At 34.8% G+C, this 13,435-nt stretch overlaps 1 protein-coding gene across 2 annotated transcripts in view; it reads right to left on the bottom strand.

Annotated features, from left to right (window-relative positions):
• The window catches only part of Rc3h1 (ring finger and CCCH-type domains 1), a 52,437-nt gene extending 39,761 nt beyond the window's left edge, over nt 1–12,676 (bottom strand). The window contains exons 1-4 of one of the 2 annotated variants that reach the window (XM_048810017.1): nt 11,666–12,676; nt 5,751–5,871; nt 4,460–4,699; nt 3,792–3,967 (exon numbers count right to left, since the gene is read on the bottom strand). In XM_048810017.1, the coding sequence (XP_048665974.1) occupies nt 3,792–3,967; nt 4,460–4,699; nt 5,751–5,871; nt 11,666–11,896 (768 nt within the window). In that variant the 5' untranslated portion in view covers nt 11,897–12,676. The remainder of the gene's footprint in view (nt 1–3,791; nt 3,968–4,459; nt 4,700–5,750; nt 5,872–11,665) is intronic. The other variant, XM_015491795.2, reaches the window with a different exon arrangement.
• Nucleotides 12,677–13,435: the final 759 nt, after the last annotated feature.

Below are 13,435 nucleotides of genomic sequence, written 5' to 3'. Positions count from 1 at the left end.
CTCCCAAGTTGCTGGGATTACAGGTATCTGCCACCATGCCCAGGTGATAATAATATTTTTAAATAATAAAAAAAGCAACTAAGGGCTGGGGATGTGGCTCAAGTGGTAGCGTGCTCGCCTGGCATGCGTGCGGCCCAGGTTCGATCCTCAGCACCATATACAAACAAAGATGTTGTGTCCACCGAAAACTAAAAAATAAATATTAAAAAAAAAAAATTCTCTCTCTCTTAAAAAAAAAAAAAAAGCAACTAGGGATGGGGTTGTGACTCAGTGGTAGAACGCTCACCTAGCACATTTGGGGCCCTAGGTTCAGTCCTCACCACCACATAAAAATAAATAAATAAAGGTATTGTGCCCAACTACAACTAAAAAGTAAATAAATATAAAAAAAATAGCAACTAGTTGCTGAGCACTTAGTATTGTGCCAGTCAGTATGTTAAATTACTGAATTAACCATTACACTACTGTAGTAACTCATTTTTTTAACTTACTGACTTAAGTACAAATGTTATCACTCCCAATAAGTCACATTTTATATCAAGCTGTACTTAGACTAACGGTTTAACAAATCAAAATAAAATAATTAATTCTAGCCTAAGATCATCTACATATTTAGCTTTAACTTTTTCTTTCCATAAAGATACCTAATATTCTAGTGGAAAATTCTGTTTCCTTCCTCCCACCTAAAAAAAAACAGAATATTGTAGTCAGGATTCCATATCACACTGATATTAATTTAAAATATGTATTCCATTCTCGTTACAAAGAAATAAAGTCCAATCTATATTTTGTTAGGAAAGTCCACAGAAAGATGAAAATCAAGCCATTAGTTAAAAAATAAACTAAATTACATTCTACCACAGTTCATGGGCTCAAAGACCAAATACTTGTGTGTGTGTGTGTGTGTGTGTGTGTGTGTGTGTATATATATATATATATATACACACACACACACACACACACATACATGTATGAAAACACTCCCACTAAAACAGGCAGGTAGACCAATGGTATAGAATAGAGGACACAAGAGACTAACCCACATAATTACAGTTACCTTATATTAGACAAAGGTGCCAAAAACATACATTGGAGAAAAGACAGCCTCTTCACAAATAGTGCTGGGAAAACTGGAAGTCCATATGCAACAAAATGAAATTAACTCCTATCTCTTACCATGCACAAAACTCAACTCAAAGTGGATCAAGGACCTAGGAATTAAACCAGAGACCCGGCATCTAATAAAAAAAAAAAAGTAGGACCTAATCTTCATCATGTCGGATTAGGCCCCAACTTCCTTAATAAGACTCCTACAGTGCAAGAATTAAAATCAAGAATGAGATGGACTCAAATTAAAAAGTTTCCTCTCAGCAAAAGAAACAATCTATGGATAGAGCACCTACATCTTGGGAGCAATTTTTTACCCCTCACACAGATAGAGCAGTATCTCTATGGTATATAAAGAACTCAGAAAGCTAAACACCAAAAAAAAACAAATAACCCAATCAATAAATGGGCCAAGATAATGAACAGACACTTCTCAGAAGAGAATATACAATCAATCAACAAATATATGAAAAAATGTTGGACATCTCTAGCAATTAGAGAAATGCAAATCAAAACTACTCTTAAGATTTCATTTCACTCCAGTCAGAATGACAGCTATTATGAAGACAAACAACAATAACTGTTGGTGAGGACGTGGGGAAAATGTACACTCATACATTGCTGGTGGGACTGCAAATTGGTGCAGCCAATATGAAAAGCACTATGGAGATTCCTTGGAAAACTGGGAATGAAATCACCATTTGACCCAGCTGTCCCTCTCCTTGGTCTATATCCAAAGGACTTAAGAAGAGCATACTAGAGGGACACAGCCACATCAATGTTTAAACCAGCACAATTCACAATAGCTAAACTGTGGAGCCAACCTGGATGCCCTTCAATAGAAGAATGGATAAAAAAAAAAAAAAAATGTGGCACATATATACAATGGAATATTATTCAGCAAAAAAAAAAAAAAAAAAAAGAATAAAATCATGGCATTTGCAGGTAAATGGATGGAGTTGGAGAAGATAATGCTAAGTGAAGTTAACCAATCCCAAAAAAACAAATGCCGAATGTTTTCTCTGATATAAGACTGATTCATAGTGGGGTAAGGAGGGGGAGCATAGGAGGAGGAGGAGGAAAAACATAGGAGAAGGAGCTTAGGAGGTAGAGGTGGGAGGGGAAGGGAGGTGCAGGGGGTTAGAAATGATGCTGGAATGTGATGGACATCATTATCCAAAGTATGTATATGAAGGCACGAATTGGTGTGAATATACTTTATATAAAACCAGAGACATGAAAAATTGTGCTCTATATATGTAATATAAATTGTAATACATTATGCTGTCATATATAAAAATAACTAAATAAAGGGTTTCAAAAAATAAAACAAAAAACAAAAAAAGAAAGAAAGAAAGAACTCTCAAAACAGGCTAACCTTCATTAAAAGATAAAATTTGCTTTCTATATGACACACTGATTCCCCAGACTCAACTCTCAATACTCTTGAGCAGGGCTTTTTCCTCCTTCTGGAGTAGCCCACATTCTTGCTTGAATGTGTATTCCTTGCTTTACCCCAAAAGTAGAGTCTTTCTTGAGACTGCTCCCATTCTCCTTTGAATATGTATCTACTTTCCTAAATAAACCTCTGTCAATACCAAAAATAAAAGTTAAAAAAATAAATAAATAAAGTCCTGGAGCTGTATGGTACTAACAAATTATCTCACAGCTTGAAAAAACTTTTCAAATGAAAATTTAGAAGATACTTAAAGAGTACAGCTGGAACACAGTAATATGAACACACATTCCTAAGAGGAATGCTTAAAGTAGAAAAAATTGGTTTTCAAATTTTGGGGGGAGTTACTGGATTGAACTCATGAGCATTTTACTACTGAAGTATATCACCAGTCGTTTTTATTTTTTTGAGATAGATTATAACTAAATTGTTGGGGCTGATCTAGAACTTGTGTTGTGATCCTCTTGACTCAGCCTCCAAACCAGGCATGGGCCACCACACCTGGCTTCCATTTTTTAAAAATTTTTAATTTACTGTTTAAATATCCATCTCTTTGTGTGTGTGTGTGGGGGGCCTGGAACTAAACCCAGGCCTTATGCCTGGTAGGCAAACGCCATACCACTAAGTTACACCCCTAAGCCCACTATTTATGCCTTGATTTTAAGATGTTAGGAAAACAAAACAGAGGAATAATAAATGATACATAGCAGGCACTGATACCTATGTTTGAGGTAGTGTTGATTTAACTTGGGATATAAGAGAATAATATGTCCAACTTTACCACACATGCTGAAACTGAAATGGCAACAACAATTCCATTGCATATGTAGAGGAACAAATCTTCAAGAAAACTTGTTTGTGCTCAAATAACTTTCTTCAGACCAATTCTGTTTACAATGTTGGTGAAACACTGACCCAGCTGATTAGTCTCTTCAATATAAAAATCTGTACGCCTTGGTTTGGTCTATGTTTTTCAATACCCACGTAGAAAATTTAGGGCTGGGGATGTAGCGAAGTGGTTGAGCATTTACCTAGCATGAATAAAGCCTTGGTTCCATCCCCAGCACTGAAAAGAATGAAAAAAAAAAAAAACTTCAATAATGTATGATCTACATTCTTTACAAAAGAAAAATTCCTGAGATATTCTGTAAAGGTATAGGCAACTTTATTAAATTTAGGGAAAGGACAATGTTTCCTTTCAAGCAGAACTTTTAATTTAGATTCATACCTTGAAGCAGGAGGCTCTGTAAAGGAGCTGAACAACATGCCCAATGCTAGTTTTAGAGGCTTGAGGAAACCGTGGCTCCAACCTTTGCACCACAAAAAGAACCAGTACTTTTCTTGACAAAGCAGAGCCATCTTCTAAGGCCAGTAGAACCAGCTTTAGAGCTTCCTCTTGCATTGCTAGGAAAAGTTGGGCAAAATAAAAAATTCATCAGGTGCAGAGATGATATATTTTATTTAAAGAACAATATATGATAATTTCTGCAGATATCACTCAATTATTGGGAAACACAATAAAAGACATTGAGAACTATGCCTTTTTTATAGTACCAAGGATCAAACCCAGGGTCTCACGCATGCTAGGCAAGCGTTTTACCACTGAGCTAGAACCCCAGTCTTATAGCTTTACATTTATTAAACCATTTTTATGGGCAATTTGGGCTTATATTCTCTATATTTTATTAAGAAAGTAGATTAGGGACTAATGCATTTAGAAAAAACTTCTCTGAAAATGAACAAACTTTGGTATTGAGAGAAAATTTTTAAGTTCTCTGAGAAACTTGTCGAGTGGGATATTGTAAACCCAGTTCGTCTTCATATATCACTTAAAAGAGTTCTACATTATACTTTTAGAATTACTAGTACAATAAATACCAAATTTTAATTATATACCTGGTCCAAGGAATTGACAGCCCCTAGCCCTGACTGCTGCCCAAAGATTGGAAGAGAGTTGCTGAGGATTCTGGTGCTGGAGAATGAGTTCTGTAACTGTTCGTTCACCTAAAGAGCGAGCAGCTCTCATGGCACGAATCCTGCCTTCTTCTTCCACTAGTTGGCAGTGAACCAGAGTCACAAGCTTCCTCTGCATTGGGCGACTCAGAACACTCTGGGTAGTGCTATTCAGACCCACTCCTTTAGAAGAAAAAAAGAACATTATTTATAGGTTTACAGTACAATTTTACAGTCCAGGAGCACTTTCTCTGATGGGCTGATTGTAGGTATGTGCATAGTAGTTCTGGGTCCTACTAGAATATTTAAAATAAACAATGTAACTACACAAGTATTTTAAAAGTATACAAATGTTTATATGTATCACATGAAATTCAACATTCACTATGACATTTGAAATACTATTATTCATTTTAATCTTTGAAGAAGAAAGGAAAAAAGATCAACCAACAATAAAAATTGTTCAAAGACCCAAATCTTAAAGTCATAACAGTTCTAGCATATTATTTCATAGTGATTAATCTTACTTTTATGATCAAATAGCAAGCCCCTTCTGGGAGGTAATAGCAACTTCCATTTTTATTACATCCCCTATTGTGCACCATCTAAAACTAGACAGAAGACAAGACTATTGACAACTGTCGAATGATGGAAAGGCTGCCCTTCTGAATCGCTAGTACTTATACATACTTACACTTTTAGTCATTCAAATAATTTTTCCAACAACACGAACTCTAAATTCACTACTTTATTTAATGGGTTTGTAACATTATTTAGTATGAAGTAGGTCTGGCTTACAATTAAAAAAAAATGAATTTCATTCATTTACAGTTCACAATTTGGGGGGATACTAAAGATTGAATCTAGGGGTACTATGCCACAAAGCTGTATATACAGTCCCCTTTTTTTATTAAAAAATATATTTTTAGTTGTAGATGGACCTTTATTATTTTACTTATATGCAGTGCTGAGATTCGAACTCAGTGCCTCACACATGGTAGATAAGCATGCTACCACTGACCTACAACCCTAGCCCTTATGTAGCCTTTTTTGAGATAGGGTCTTGCTAAATTGCCCAGACTGGCCTTGAACTTGCAATTTTCCTGCCTCAACCTCCCACACAGCTGGGTTATAATTGCGCTCCACTACACCAGGCACAGCTCATAACTTTTATGGTAATGAAAAGTATACTTCATAGATGTTCGCTTGGCATAGATGGTTTCATGAGATTTACCTCTAGCACTGCTGAGCGGTTTCAGGTACAATGCTAATTCTTCTACACATTTCTTGGCTTCTTCATAATGCTTTGTGTCTTCAACCCCACTACACAAAGTAATGGGCTGCTGTTCAGGGACCTGCAGGAAAAGAGTATTCATTAATTAATTAAATGTTTTATTGTGTATAGTTTATGCACTGATAACTTGAACACTGGCAACATCAAAACTATTAAATTTACTTAATTAAAAGATCTTCCTCATATACACATCTACTGAATTGTTCCATCTCTAAAATGGCCTTATTGAGAGACAATTCACATACTATATTATTGATTGATTTTTAAGAACACAATTCAATGGTTTTTAGCACATTCCCAGTTGAATAACTATCACAAAATTAACCTCAGAATTTCATCCCTCAAAAAGAAAATCTCATACCATTTTAACAGTTACTCCATCGTGTCATCCCAACCCACTGTAGGAAACACCAATCTATTATGTGTGGGTCTATGAATTTGCTTTTCCTGAATCTTTCATATAAACAAAATTACACAATCATATAATGTGTGGTCTTTTTTGACTCTTCTTTCACATAGCATATGTTTTTAAGGCCATGCAAGTTATAATATATTCTAGTGTTTTATTACTGAATAACACCTCATTGTATGGACATACCACATTTTATATGAGTCATCAACTGATAGACATTTCAGTTTTCTATTTTTTGACTATAATGAATAATGCTGCTACAAATATTTGTATACAAGATCTTGTGTGAACCATTTTTTTGTTTTGTTTTTGCTTTTCTTGGGTACCCACACCTAGTGAGTGATAATATTTTGAAAATCTGCCAGACGATTTTCCAAAAGCAGAGTATCCTTTACACATTTACCTGCCACATGTGTAATTATATATTTATCACATATACATCCAAATATATTTATGTATATACATGTATATATGTGGGTGTGTGCGTGCGTATTTTTAAAATATACGAACGTGTTTGTATGTGTGTCCTGCACACTATACCCAGGATCTTATGCATGCCATTTGATTTTAATTGACAAATAATAATTGTCTAATTTATAGGGTATTTATATATAGACAATATATAATTGTCTATATTTATATGATATATTGTTCTGATAAATTTACAATCTGAAATGATGAATAATTTTGTCACTTCAGATAGATCTGCTAAAATAATTAGTTAACTGGAATATCTGTTTAACTTCAAACTTCTCTACACATTTTAAACGTTTTCTGGAATGATTTTAGATTCACAGAAAAGTTTGTAAGATTCTCTAAACTTCACTTCCTATGTGGTCAGCTCTCTACTACTACTCTTTCCTAAGTCTTGTCCTGCTGATATGGTTATACCTAGATTTTGTATTTACTATGTGCCAAGCTGTATAGGCATCAAAGAGGAAGGATATCTTTCACCATGTCTTCCACCCTTTTCTTTCTCCTACTCCCCCTCTTATTTCAAGCATTACTGTACATACATGGTATATGGCACAAACAAGCAAGGAAGGACTATGAACTCTTCATCCCTACTTTAGAAATTTCAAGAATTACTGTGATTATAGCAAAGCATCATGGGGAATCTCTTTTCCAATAAAATATTTACACCTTTATAAGAAGCTATAAAAGGACAAATCAATATGTGATAATTTGTGTAAGGTGAAAGGAATCCTTCCTTTTCCTCCTACATCATCTGTGCAAACAGCCTCAGTACAGTTGAGAATAAAGCTGGGTTCAAGGCCTGGCCTATGTAATGGGGCCCTGAGACTGTCACTTTAATTCTGTGGGCTCTTTTTTTTCACCTATATACTTATAGAATACTAGAAATTTAGACTAGCTCTGATCCTACATACGTGTTCGAGTGTTCTAATACTTATTGTCTTTAAAACTTGAGATCTTTTTCATTTTCTTCTCAGATTTCCCTTTTATTCTACATATTCTCCTGACACAAGTGTTCTCCTAATTTATTGGGTTATAGTCCTACACTGAGAAATGTGACTTTGGTGAAAGTGAGGGCAGTGGGTATTGGGGATTAAACTCTGGGTTGCCTTACAACTGAGTTATATCCGTAGTCCTTTATATTTTTTTATTTTGAAACAGGGCCTTGCTAAGTTGCTGAGGCTGGACTCAAACCCTGTAATCCTCCTGTCTTAACCTCACAAGTTGCTGGGATTGGACATGCACCACCACACTGAGTGAGAAATGCTACTTTTTATGGGAGTCTTGTTGGAACACCTACCATCTGAATTAACACCTGCCTCAGTCGTTAAGTAAGATCAAATTCTAGGCACAAAAAAAGAAATGCAATTATGAACTTCCTAAGGAAAAATATAGATGTATCTTTGTGTAAGGATGAAGTTAGTCAATTTCCTACTTTCCATACCCTCCCTCCCTTCCTTCCTTTTTATTTTTTAGTTGCAGTTGGACATCTTTATATGGTGCTGAGGATCAAACCCACGGACTCACATGTGTGAGGTGAGAGTTCTACCCAAGTCACAATCCCAGCCCTCCATACACTATTTTCCAAAGGGAGTCACTATGTATAGCCCACATATGTATTCTTTGAGGGTAGAGTTTATTTAAATTTATTTGGAATTCCGCATGAGAAATCCAGTCTCTTTCTCTATTCATTTAGGTTTTTATCTGTATATACTTGAATAATTATTTTATACTTTGGTAACAATCCAATACAATTCTATTTGTTTTGTTTTCAAACTGTTTCAGATTTGACCACTGAGAGCTCTTTCAGATGATTCCTGTGTGCCTATGACATATCCCCTTCACTGACTGTATTTGAGCTTTTAGACTTTTTAGCACTAGATGCTCCAACTTCCTATTGCAGGGCTACAATCAGCCACTTTTCCAAAGAATGCTGGTTTCTTTTAGTGAAGAACTATATTTAGAAGCCAAAATTGAACACTAGGTATGAATGCTGATATTGGGGTATTGTGCTTGCTAGTCCATCTTGGCTGACAAGGCAAAAAAAAAAATGTGTGTATATTATACCCCAGGTGTGTGTGTGTGTGTGTGTGTAAATATTACTATAAAACCATTTGTATGTATATTCAGTTAAAACCAAGTTTCCACTGATGCCCCAATTCTAAGCCATTAGCACAAAGATCATTCTAGCCTCTTCCTCTTTGCATATCTATAAACTTCTAATAATGAGAAATTTCATTCTCTACCATCTGCCTCCCATTTACTTAAAAGTTTAATTCCCATATACATGTACAGCAGTGTCAAAATTAATTCATACTTTCATGGGGAAAACACTTTATCAATTAGAACACACTGTTCATATATAATATCTAATGCCTTTAATTTTCTAAGAATTTACTTACTTTGAACTAGTAAGTATCTAAAGTTAATTAGGTTAGCACCTTTCCTCTACAGCCCTTGCAGTGACGTTGTTTCATTTATTTCAGATTGTTCTCCATAAACTTTTGTAAAGTTTTGTGTTTTAGCTAGGTGTGGTGGCACACTTCTGTAATTTCAGTGATTTGAGAATCTGAGACATGAGAATCCCAAGTCAACATCAGCCTCAGCAACTTAGTGAGACTATCACAAAATAAAAAATAAAAGGGGCCAGGGATGAAGTTCAGTGGTAAAGCAACCCTGGGTTAAAATCTCTTTTTGAAAAATGCAGAATATCATACATCCAACAAATACGGAATCATATAGTTTCACTGCCCTAAGAAATACCCTATTTTTCATCAATCCTCCTGCCTTCCTACTGAATCCTAGCAACCAATGATATTTTTATTGTGATTTTTAATTTTGTATACAATATCACATATTTGGAATCATACAGTATTGTAGGATTTTCAAAGTGGCATCTTTTACTCAGCAATGTATATTTGAGGTTTATCTGTGTCTTTTTGTGGCTTAACTACTACTTCCTTTTATTATTTCATTTTATACAATATTCTAATTACATGAATATACCAATGTTTATTCATTTGCTTATTGAAAGACATCTTGATTACATTTTTTTGCAATTCTGAATAAAACTGGTGTAAATAGTCAAAAGTTTCTGTGTAAACATATTTTCAAATTAGTTGGGCAATTATCAATAATAAACTAATAAGAGACTACCAAACTGTCTTCTAAAGTGGTTGTTAGATTTTTCATTCCTACAAGTAAAAAATAAAAGTTTGTGTAGCTCCATTCTCTTCAGCATTTGTTGTCCATGTTTCAGAATTTGGTTTTTCTAATAGGTAAGCAAAGGTATGAAAAGCTGTGAGCAGTTGCTTTAATTTGCTATTCCTAGTGATAATAGTTAGCAATTTTTTCCCTATTAGTGCATTATAGTTGAACACATTGGTATGATTTGTTGTTATATATTTGTACATGCATACAATATAAAAATATAATTTGGCCAATATTATTGCCCAGTATTTCCTCTTTCCCTCCTCTTCCTCCTCCCCTTATTTCCTTTCTTCTACTAATGTGAGAAACTTTTCATCTGCCATATTTGTGTCTTCTTTGCTGGGATGTCTATGTAGATCTTCACCCATTTTTAATTGGCTTGTCTTTTAAACATTGAGTTAAAAATTGTATATATTCTAGATATAAGTCCCTTATATGATTTTAGTATTATTTTCCTCCATTCAGTGGGTTGTTCTTTTTTTGTGGTACTAAGGATTGAACCCAGGGCCTCCTGAACGCCAGGCAAGTCTTCAACCACCGAGATAATAGTCAAATAAAAGTTTCTGTGTAAACATATTTTCAAATTAGTTGGTTAATTATCAATATTAAACTAATAAGAGACTACCAAACTGTCTTCTAAAGTGGTTGTTAGATTTTTCATTCCCACAAGTAAGAAATACTCAGCCCATTTTATTTTATTTTGAGACATGGTTTTGTTGAATTGCCCAGGCTGGACTTGTAAACCTCCTGCCTTAGTCTCCTGAATAACTGATATTACTGGCTATGTGTCACCAAGACAGGCTCTGTACTTTCGAACTTAATAAATATTTAGTAGTGCTGGTGGTAATATCAAGATAGGCATATAAATAAAGGTTTCCTTTTGAATAAACTATCCTAGAATAGCTCTCTTTATCTTCGACACATGTAATAACATCAATTTTTGTCATACTTTAGCAATTTACAGAAGATTAAACTTTTATACTAAATATATGGCACTTCAGACTTAAACTGAACAAATCAATAGTGAAGAATTATCTAAATGAATCATATCTAACACTCAAAAACTTGTCTTTAAATCTTGTGAGGAAAATGACCTTTGAGAAGACTAGGGGCTGGGAATGTAGCTCAGTAGTAGAGTGCTTACCTCATATGCATGAAGCCCTGAATTGAATCCCCAGTTCCACGGAGTGCGGGGGGTGGGGCACTATCCCATCATCTAATTTGAGAACACTTACATAAAACTTTCGAAGTATTACCTTCAGAATTACCAGACTAACTTCCAAATGTAGCTAACCAGGGATATTTGATCCTCTTTTAAATAAGTGCTTCTTAAAAGCTGTGCTCTGTTGATTTTGTCACCTTTTCATCATTTCAGTTAGTATCTAATATGTAAAACTGCCTGAAGCAGCTTTATCTCTTCTATTAATTCAGTGCAAGGGTTTATGAATAGTATTTTCCTCAGCGCAAAGAATTCCTTATGACTTATCTCTTAGGTTTCTCTAGTAATCTGAATAGCTAGGGTTCTTAAAAAAATCTAAGAATAAATGAACATTTCAATATTATGAATGAAAAATACTGAATTACTAGTGTATCTTGTAATATACTGAAATAAAGGATCAACATAGTACAAGAAAGCATCATATCTATTTAAATAGAAGACAATGTTATTCAATTCTAATTCAAGTTTTTGTCAAGATCATGCATGTGCACACACAAACACACACACTCAATTTAAAAACTATTAAGTCACCCATCTTACCTGAGCACCCACTAGCTGCAGCAATGCTGAGTTCACGGGAAGGAGCTCAATGTCTGTATTGATAGTGGTCTGGTCAAATGGGCAAGCCTTGCGGTGGAGTTTGTTCAGGCACATCTTACAGACAGTATGGCCACAGCCCAAACTGATGGGCTTTCGAATTGTTTCGTCGAAAGTCTGAGTGCAAATTGGGCAGGAGAGGAAATCCGTCCATTGTGGAGCTTGTACAGGCATTGCTTCTGGAGTTACAATTCACTAATACACACACACACACACACACACAAATCTAAAGCAAAGATTCCACTGGAATCAAAATCTTTGAAAAAAGTTTATCTTTTTTTTTTTTTTGTTAAATATCTTCTGTAGATACAGTCAGCACATAGTGTGAAATATAACCTGGAAAACAAAGAAAAATGAAAAAATTTAGAGTATGTTTCATGTCAATTCAACTGTTGATGTCAAAAGTGCAGTCTCCACCCTACAACTTCTCATAACAGTTTTATAGCACAGTAATCCATCTTTTTGCACTTTCACAGAATTAAAGCCATAATAAAAATGTCTAGTCTCATTCCTTCATTTTAGAAATGGGGACTAGTCCCACAGAAAGATGAAATAACTTGCCTAAGGTGATGCTTTAAAAGTTAGTAACTGTTCCAGGGGGGGTTGGGGTTGTGGCTCAGTGGTAGAGCGCTTGTGAGGTTCACATGTGAGACACTGGGTTAGAGCCTTAGCATCACATAAAAATGAATAAATAAAGATATGTGCAAAAAAAAATAAGCTTCATTTAAAAAGAAAAAAGAAAGTAATTGTTTGGAGGGGGCTATTAATATTTTGTTTCCTGATCTGAATATGTTACATGGGTGTGGAGTGTTCAGTTGTGAGAATTTATCAAGCTCTTCATTTTATGTATGCTATAAATCAAGAGGCCTTTTAAAACTGGCCTAAAATTAAAAATACCTTAAAAAATATTTTACCATCAAATTTGGTGAAATTAATAAGAAAAATTACTCCTCAGTTTACAAAGGACTTAAAAACAGCATACTACAGGGACACGGCCATATCAATGTTTATAGCAACACAATCCACAATAGCTAAATTATGGAACCAACCTAGATGTCCTTCAGTAGATGAATGGATAGGAAAACTTTAGTATATATACACAATGAAACATTATTCAGCATTAAAAGAGAATAAAATCATGGAATTTGCAGGTAAATTGATGAAGCTGGAGACTATAATACTAAGTTAAGAAGCCAATCCCCCCCAAAACAAAGTGTTTTCTTTGATATGAGGATGCTGACTCATAATGGTGATGGAGAAGAGCATGGGAGGAATGGAGGAACTTTAGACAGGGCAAAGGGGAGGGAAAGAAAAGGAGGGGGTAAGAGGGTAGGAATGATGGTGGAATGAGTAGACATCATTACCCTAAGTACATGTATGAAGACACAAATGGTGTGAAAACACTTTGTGTACAATCAGTGACTTGAGAAATTGTGTTCTATGTCTATAATATGAAATTAATTGCATTCTGCCATTATGTATAATAAATTACAATAAATAAATAATTTAATAATAAAGAGATGGTGAAGTTTTTCAGGTTTATTTTTAAGGTTTACACATTCCTAATAGTCTTACATAATGGTGGCTAAGGCAGGAGGATTGTGAGTTCAAAGCCAGACTCAGCAACTTAGCAAGACCCTGTCTCTAAATAAAATATTAACAATAGCTAGGAAGCAATACATGGTGGTGCACACCTGTAATACCAGCAGCTCA

This window comes from Marmota marmota, unplaced genomic scaffold (assembly GCF_001458135.2).
Source record: "Marmota marmota marmota unplaced genomic scaffold, marMar, whole genome shotgun sequence".
NCBI lineage: Eukaryota > Metazoa > Chordata > Mammalia > Rodentia > Sciuridae > Marmota > Marmota marmota.
Note: the sequence above shows the minus strand (reverse complement) of the source record. Positions and strands in the feature narration are given on the sequence as shown.